The sequence below is a fragment of the Lemur catta genome, chromosome 1 (assembly GCF_020740605.2).
Source record: "Lemur catta isolate mLemCat1 chromosome 1, mLemCat1.pri, whole genome shotgun sequence".
NCBI lineage: Eukaryota > Metazoa > Chordata > Mammalia > Primates > Lemuridae > Lemur > Lemur catta.
In genome coordinates, this window is record NC_059128.1 from 107411094 (window position 1) to 107419774 (window position 8681).

Below are 8681 nucleotides of genomic sequence, written 5' to 3' on the forward strand. Positions count from 1 at the left end.
CCTTGGGCACTGGGAGGCACAGCAGAATTCAGAGCAGGAGAGAGCCCCAGACACCCGCCAGCAGGCAGAACCCACGCTCAGACACATTCCGGACCGACTCACACTTCGAGCGCACTTTGGGGAGAGCCCCGACCCCCAAAGCCCCCAGTCCCCACCTGCAGGAGAGACTCAGTTTCCTGCTCAGTAAAATGGGCTCATTGGTGGTTCCCAGCGAGCGGGAGGTGCAGGGTTGGAGCGCACGGGCTGAGCTGCAGTGCCTGCTTGGCGCGCCGGCCACTGGCGCGGTCCCAAGAGCGCTGTCCGCCCCGCGTCCCCGGGCGCCCCCGCCCCGCCCGCGGCCCCGCCCCCGCAGCCAATAAGACGCACCCCGGGCGGCGGTCACCGGGGAGTCGCGGCGCGGTGGTCCCAGCAGCTGCTCTGCTGCCCGAGCGTGTGCCCGCCAGGCCCCCTGCGGGATGGAGCCCCGGCCGCGGTGGCCGCGCAGAAGCCGCCAGCTGGTGGCCGCCTTCCTTCGCGACCCGGGTTCCGGGCGCGTCTACAGGCGCGGGAAGCTGATCGGCAAGGTGGGGGTCCCCGGCACCCCGAGTCCTGGCGAGGGGCTGGGCCGGGGGCGGCGGGGCGCGGAGTGCGCGCGCGCCCCAGGCCCTTGTCCCTGCGTGTGTCCCGTGTCCGTGTGAGTTTGGCGTGCAGGGCTGTGCCTGCGTGGGCTGCGCGACGGGGCTGGGGACCCCCCTGTAGTGGCTGGTGTGGCGGGAACCGGCGTCTGCGCTGGTGTGCGAGGCGTGGGCGCGTGTCGGTGTCCTTTGGAGGCGACTCTGCCGTGTTGTCCCCAGGTGTGCGTGTGCGAATGTGCGTCCGAATGTGTTACACATCTCAGCTTTCTGTGTGCCTGCGTAGGAGTGTGTGCTGCTGTGTTGCACGGCCATGCGCCGTGTTGTGTGTGTGTGTGTCCGTGGGTTGTGTTATGTTTGTGTGTCTGTGAGATGTGTCCATATGTTGTGTCCCTACGCCTTGATGCGTGTCTGTGATGTTGTGTGTCCAGGTAGGTGGGTGTGAGATGTGGCCAGGGGCAGGGAGGTAGCAGGTGTCCTTCTGTCTCCAGTGTGTGTGTGTGAAGAGACCTGGCCACAAGGGGGTCCCTGTGCCTCTGCCAGCACTGCTGGGCTCCGCACCTGTCCGCTGCTCTAGCTGGTCCCCTCCCTGCAGGGCGCCTTCAGCCGCTGCTACAAACTGACAGACATGTCCACCAGCGCAGTGTTCGCCCTCAAGGTGGTGCCTCGCAGTGGGGGTGGGGCTGGGCGGCTGCGCCCACCGGGGAAGGTAGGTCTCCCATCAGGGGCCCCAGCCCGCAGCATGTCCGCAGAGAAGGCCGTGGCGAGGGGGTGGGCCGGTGGGCGTGGGTCCTGCAGGGTGCTGATGTCCGGGCCGTGCCTGCAGGTGGAGCGTGAGATCGCCCTGCACAGCCGCCTGCGACACCCCAACATCGTGGCCTTCCACGGACACTTCACTGACCACGACCACGTGTACATGGTGCTGGAGTACTGCAGCCGCCAGGTGGGGGGGGAAGAGGGGGGCTGGCAGACGGCAGGGCAAGGGTGGGCCCACTTCATGGCTACTGCCCCACCTGTGCCCACCCCATGTCCACCTGGACTTACCTGCTTCCACCTGCGCCCACACCATGTTCCCTGTGAGCCCTCTGCCGGGGTCCAGTCACCAGCACTTCCTGTGCCTACACAAGGCATCAGGCTCCATCCTCTACTCGCCATGCCCACCCCGGCTCTCTTGACCCACCTGGGCACAGCCTGGCTCACCTGCACCCACCTGCATGGGCCTGTGCATGCACGTGGTCACCTGTGCCCTTCCTGCACTTAGCCATGCTCACCTTGGCAAAGTTGAACTCACCTTTGCCCTCTAACCTGGGTCTGCCGGGCGCTGGTGCTGGCCACTGTCACCTGCAGTCTTTGGCCCACGTGCTGAAGGCGAGGCAGACCCTGACGGAGCCCGAGGTGCGCTATTACCTGTGGCGCCTGGTCAGCGGCCTGCGCTACCTGCACCAGCAGCACATCGTGCACCGGGACCTGAAGCTGAGTGAGTGCTGGGGAAGAGCACCCGTGGGGGGCCAGCTGGGACGCTGGGGTGCGGCACCCAGCCTCACACGCAGCTCCCCTGCCCGCTGGCAGGTAATTTCTTCCTGAACAAGAACATGGAGGTGAAGATCGGAGACCTAGGCCTGGCCACCAGGGTGGGGCCGGGGGGCCGCTGCCACAGGTGATAGCGGGAGGCTCTGAGTAGCCTGTCCGGGGGACGCGGGTGCCCCCAAGTCTGGCATGGAGGGCCCAGCCTTCCTGAGCCCCCCATGATCCTCCCCCAGAGTGCTCTGTGGGACCCCGAACTTCCAGGCCCCAGAGGTCGTCTCCAGAAATGGGCACTCCTGCCAGTCGGACATCTGGGCTCTGGGCTGTATCATGTGAGTGGGACCCTGGAGCCCTGGGCCTGGGGAAAGGGGCAGGTCTTCCCAGGTGGGACCAGGTATGGGCAAGTGGGCGCAGGCACAGGCAGGTAAGGACAGGTGTTAGCATGCACAGGGAAGGATGGGCAGGTGTGAACAAGCATCAGATCGGATTGGAAAGGTATGTGCAGGGTGAGCCAGGTGCAGGCAGGTGTAGACAGGTGCTGGTGTCACCCTCGGGGTGTGCAGCATTGGCCAGGTGCACGTGGATGTGGGCCAGGTCTGGGAAAATGGATACAAGGTCTATGCCCATAGGGCTGTGGGGGCAGGTAGGGCCAGGTGTGCACAGGTAGGTGTGAGCAAAGCTTGGACACCCGGGTTCTTGCCCCCCACCTGGCCCAGGTACACTGTCCTGACCGGCACCCCACCCTTTGTGGCGGCATCCCTGTCCGAGATGTACCAGAACATCCGCGATGGCCACTACCCCGAACCTGCCCACCTGTCGCCCAATGCGCGCCATCTCATCGCCCGTCTCCTGGCACCCAACCCCGCCGAGCGACCCAGCCTGGACCACCTGCTGCAGGATGACTTCTTCACACAGGTGGGGGGGCCCTCTCAGCCACGGCCAGGCCCCCAGGTGACCCAGGTGCTCAGAAGCCGGGCGGCCTAGGCTGGGGGCTGACCCCAGACCCCCATGCACAGGGCTTCACTCCAGACCGGCTGCCACCCCACTCCTGCCACACCCCACCCATCTTCACGGTCCCCCCGCCTCTGAGCAGGCTCTTCCGGAAGGTGGGCCAACTGCTGCTGTCCCAGTGCCGGCCACCCTGTGAGTACATCGCCTGCCACACCTGCCTACCTTTGCCCACGTTCCCAGCGCTGCTCTCACCTGCCCACCCCTCACCTGCCCACACCTGCCCACACCTCCCACCTGCTCTGCAACTTCACACCTGTCGCAGAGGTGGATGTGGGTGGCAGGTGCCTCCCCCTGCACGCGGCCCAGGCTCTGCCCCGCAAAGCTTCCGCCTCCCCCAGGCTCCTTCACTCTGAAAGAGGCCTCGGGTCCTGGAGAGGACGGGCAGGACCCTGACTCTATGGAGTGGGGCAGCGAGGTGAGGAACCAGGGTGGGGGACACAGGGAGCACATGGAGGGTGTCCCTGGCCCCTGCTACAGCTCCCTCCTCCATGCAATCCTCCCTGGACCCCTGGGCAGAGCCTCGACCCCCCTCGGGGCCCCAGTCTGGAACCCTCTTCCCAGTCCCATCCTGACCCACAGGGGCTGGAATCCCTCTGGGCCCAACTCTGTCCCCGACCCTGGGGTCTCCCAAGGTCCAGGCCCCAGGCCACGGGGCCCTACTCCCATCCATTGGTTCATTCCATCACATTTATTGAGTGCTTACTGTATGCCTTTGAGACACTCTGAGGCTGCATCCCAAGAGGAAACCAGTTCCTCTGGGTGCTGAGCTCAGTGGGGCAGAGGGACAGGCCACCAAGTGGTCTCGAGCAGGTGGCCGCCCCTCACCTCTGCTGCTCCCTGCCCAGGTCTCCCTGTCTGAGAGGGAGGCTTCCTGCCCGAGGGCCCTCATCTGCCTACTCACACAGGGCACCCTCCGGAGTGACCTGGCAGGTGAGCAGACCCTCTGTCCCCAGGGAGTGAAGATCTAGAAGTGGGGACAAAGGCCGAGCCTTGTCAGGGTCACCCCCCTTTCCTGGCTTCAACTTTCCTACCTGTAAAATGGGAATGATGCCCAGAATCCTTCTGGGTTGGAAATGAGATTTTTCTGGATGTAGCAGTCAGAGGGGGGCTGGGTGGAGCGGTCCCTCTTGGTGGGACCCCAGGCCTGTCTGCCCCCCACATAGATCTGTCTCCCCAGGGCCGGAGGGGAGCCCGAGGCCGGAGGTGGAGGCAGCCGTGAGGAACCTGCAGCTCTGCCTGGACGCTGGGCCCTCGGGTAGGAGCCTCAGGCAGCACCCAGGGGTCACGGTTTGTCTCAGTTTCCAAGGAAAATAGCCTTTGCCCCATTTGGGGCCCTTCTGAGGGTTTCTGGGCTCCCCTGGGGGACAAGGGACCCTATTTTTTAGAGACAGCATCTTGCTTTGTCACGTTGGCTGGAGTGCAGTGGCGTCATCATAGCTCACTGCAGCCTCCAACTCCTGGGCTCAAGTAATCCTCCTGCCTCAGCCTCCCCAGCAGCTGGGGCTACAAGCGTGAGCCACCATGCATAGCTGAGTTTTAAAAAGTTTTTGTAGACAGAGTCTCACTATGTTGCCCAGGCTGGTCTTGAACTCCTAGACTCAAGTAATCCTCCCACCTTGGCTTCCCAAAGCACTGGGTTTACAGGTGTGAGCCACAATGCCTGCCCCCCAAATTTTTAAATAAAATACAGCCTTAGAGTGTTTTGAACATCGCAAGTGTTTCAGAATTACTTGTTTCCGGAGACGCGCCACGATCTCAGATCCTCCCTCTGCGAGGAGAGGGTTCGTTGACAGTTCCTTGGAGGGTTTTGGTCTCTCCTCTGCCTGCTGGCCCACCTTGAATGCCCCTAGACCTCTGCCCAGTCCCGTCTGGAGGTGCCAGGCCCCACCTGGGCCCCAGCCTGACCCCAGGCTCACCTCACCTCACCTTGCACCCAGCCACACAGGACCCCCCAGGGGAGCAGCAACCCGTCCTCTGGGCCCCCAAGTGGGTGGACTATTCCAGCAAGTACGGCTTTGGCTACCAGCTCTCTGATGGGGGCTGCGGCGTCCTGCTCAGGGATGGCACCCACATGGCCCTGCGCCCCCCAGGAGGGTAAGTTGTGGGGTTCCTGTCCTCTGGAGGACCAGGCCCTCCTCCCCACCTTTCTTTGCTTCATCCCTCGAGTATTTAATAAGCACCTGCTGTGCACACCTACAGGCGTTCTGTGCCTGGTAGGGAAAAAATGCTAAACAAATGAATGCCTAAGTGGTTTTTTCGTAGGAACTGAACCAGGCTAGAAGGCAGATTATGGGGAGGGGAATATCTATGACATAGGTGAGGAAGGGGGACTCTGAGGAAGTGATGTGAATGACAAGAAGGAGCCTGTTGGGAACAGCATTTGAGACACAGGGAACAGCATGTGCAAAGTCCCCAAGGTGGGATTGAGCATGGAGGGTTAGAGGAACAGCAGGGATGCTGGAGGGAGCAAGAGGAAAACAGGGAGACACAACATCAGAGAGCCTCCTGGGCCACCGCTGGGTTTGGGCAGGGAGAGCAGGGGCTCACTCAGGCCTTTAACGAAATCTTTCTAGCAGAAGTGACCCAGGGAGGTGGCTGGATTAGTCGGGTGGGTAACAGTGGTGGTCTGGGCTGGGGTGGTGGCCGAGGTGGGTGAGGGGTGCTGGAGTCAGAGTTGGAAGGCAGGAAGGATGGAGCAGCCATCAGTTGGGATGGGGACATGGTGGAAGGGACACATTGAGGGCTGAACAGGACTTGCTGAGAGGCCAGGGCTGGAACCGTGGACAGAGTGGTCAGTGTCTTTAGAGCTGGTCTTTAAAGCCACCATCCGAGGGTCTGTAGCTGGGCAGGAAGGTGTCCACGGGCGTGGGGTTCCCAGGACAGAAGCCCCGACAGCAGGCACCGCCCTATGCCCTGGCCACAGCCAAGTCTGCTACACGCCCTGCCGTGGGAGGCTGGAAACCTTCACCCTGAGGGACGTGCCCACCCTGCTGGGAGCCAAGCTGGCCGTGCTGCGGCTCTTCAACTGCTACATGCAGCAGCGGCTGCGAGAGGTGAGGGCTGGGCTGGGTGAGGGCTGACATGTGGGGACACCCCCCGCCGTGGCCTGAGTGACCTCAGGCTGAGTCTGTCTGCAGGAGGGGACCCTGCCCGCGCCCGCGCCCGCGCCGCCTGCTGGGTCCAGCCTCTGCCTGCTGAGCTTTCTGGCATCCGAGCAGGTCCTGCTACTGCTCTTCAGCGACGGGACATTGCAGGTGAGCTGGGTCCCTGCACTCACGAGTCAGCAGGGTGGGTGCCTGGCCCACCCAGCTGTGATGGAGCCCCAAGCTTTGGGGGGAGCCCCGGGAAAATTTTCTATCCCGAAAAAACACAATTGGCTCCTGAGTACAAAAACTGCAACATCAAGAAACAAAACAAATAAACAAACAAAACATCAAAAATAAATGGCATGTTTCAGTGATGGCCAAATGTCACCTTTGGTCTTTGTCCTGGGCGGTTCGATGTAGCCGCTGTCACAATGCCATTTCGGTGGAAAATGGTTTTCAGGTTAGAGTTGGCCTGAGCAATTGCGGTGGTTTCTGAGAAATCACAGCCAGTCCCAAAACACAGTTCAGAAGCCAGATAGTGGGTCACACTTTTCCATGTCATTATTATGTGCAGAGGGGGTGTGCGGGGCTGCTAACGCGCTTGCCCTGGCCTGGGATAGGGTCTCCAGTTAGAAAAGATGATCTTCAGGCCAGGGCGTGGTGGCTCACACCTGTAATCCCAGTAATTTGGGAGGCCAAGGTGGAAGGATTGCTTGAGGCCAGGAGTTCGAAACCAGCCTGGGCAACATAGCCAGACCCCTTCTCTACTAAAAATAGAAAAATTAGCCAGGTGTGGAAGCACCTGTAGTCCGAGCACTTTGGGAGGCTGAGGCAGGAGGATCGCTTGAGCCTGGGAGATGGAGGCTGCAGTGAGCTATGATGACACCACTGCACTCCAGCCTGGGTGACAGAGCAAGATCCTGTCTCTAAAAAAAAAAAAAAATCGTGAGAGAGAAAGTACTGTCTTCACGTGACCCTTCTCCCTTGACTGTGGCTTCTCCCACTTGGCAGGTCAGCTTCAGTGGCATCCAGGTCCAGCTGGTGCTGAGTGGCGAGGGCGAGGGGTTGCTGCTCACCCAGTGGGAGCAGGGCCGCCACAGCACCTCCTACTCCCTGGACATCCTGCGGAGCCATGGCTGCACCCCAGCCACCCAGCAGCGCCTTCACCACGCTCTCCGCATGCTGCAGAGCATCTAGCACTGCTGAGGGTCAGAGTGGACCTCTGCGTGATGATGCCAGGGACCCAGACTCCATTTCTATTGCTGTTGCTCCTTCAGAGGGAGTGTCCTTGCGGAGACCTGGGGGGGAACGCAGGTGGCATGGGAGGGTGTGTTCCCTACCTTGTGGCCTGACTGTTCAACCCAGACTCGTTGGGCTTTGTTTCTTTTTCATTAAAGAAAACGTGATGCCGTAGAGACTGCCATGTGCCTCTCTTTGGGGGAAAGAGTTTGAGGAGTGTCGGCAAAGGGGCACTCAAACCTGGTGTTACTCTGGGTCCCCTGACCCCATTGCTCATTGCGGCAGAGACAGGCGAGATTTTCACCAATACAGAAATCAGTACCAGAAGTGGGGTTCTGCCGTCACCCCAAATCCAAAATACAGGACATTTGCTCAGAGGATGGGAAGGGAGGAAACTGATGCCAGACTGGATAGAGGGCAAGCTGCGCTGCAGAGAATGGTCAGCAAAACTGCCACCTGCGATGACTTGGGCACTGGACAGTGCTCTCTGGGCTGATTGAGAACTGGTCGTTATGGACGCGATGTCCCATGCAAGAGGTGAACTGGCTGATGACTCACACCACCGCACCGCCCGGCACAAGCGTGATTGTGGGACGCCAGGAGGGGGCAGCCGTGTGAGCAGGTGGCTGTCAAGGAAGCTGAGTCGCTGAGAGGTGTGAACCCGAATGAGGACAAAGTGAGAGTGTTCGCAGCAGCAGTGTTTGTGGTACTGAAAAAATTGGACACAACCTAAGTGTCCAAGGGTGGGAGACTCAGTAAACAAATATCTGGGCTCACACCTGTGATCCCAGCACTTGGGGAGGCTGAGGCAGGAGGATTGCTTGAGGCCAGGAGTTTGAGACTAGCCTGGGCAACACATCAAGACCCCATCTCAAAAAAATACCAAAAAAAAAAAGAAAGAAAGAAAGGAAGGAAGGAAGAGAGAGAGAGAGAAAGAAAGAAAAAAAAGAAAGAAAGAGAGAGAGAGAGAGGAAGGAAGGAAGGAAGGAAGGAAGGAAGGAAGGAAGGAAGGAAGGAAGGAAGGAAGGAAGGAAGGAAGGAAGGAGAATGTACTTATCTCAGGGTCAGGGAACCCAGGCTCAAGTCCTGGCTTTGCCACTTATGGGCATGTCCGGGCCTCAGTTTCCCCACCTGTTCAAGAGGGTGGTGTCCTCTCTGGGGTCCCTTCCAACAGAGAGATTGTTTTTTAAGTGTTTAACATTGTAATTTT

General features: G+C 60.5%; 1 protein-coding gene across 1 annotated transcript; it reads left to right on the plus strand.

The window, feature by feature from the left end:
* The first annotated feature begins 455 nt into the window (after positions 1-455).
* On the plus strand, positions 456-7429 carry PLK5 (polo like kinase 5 (inactive)). The gene is given in 15 exon segments (XM_045543153.1): positions 456-563; positions 1207-1320; positions 1438-1554; positions 1959-2088; positions 2181-2268; positions 2372-2467; positions 2852-3050; positions 3152-3278; positions 3485-3561; positions 3992-4076; positions 4324-4401; positions 5084-5187; positions 5190-5240; positions 6284-6400; positions 7244-7429. Coding segments are annotated over 15 exon segments (1677 nt in total).
* Positions 7430-8681: the final 1252 nt, after the last annotated feature.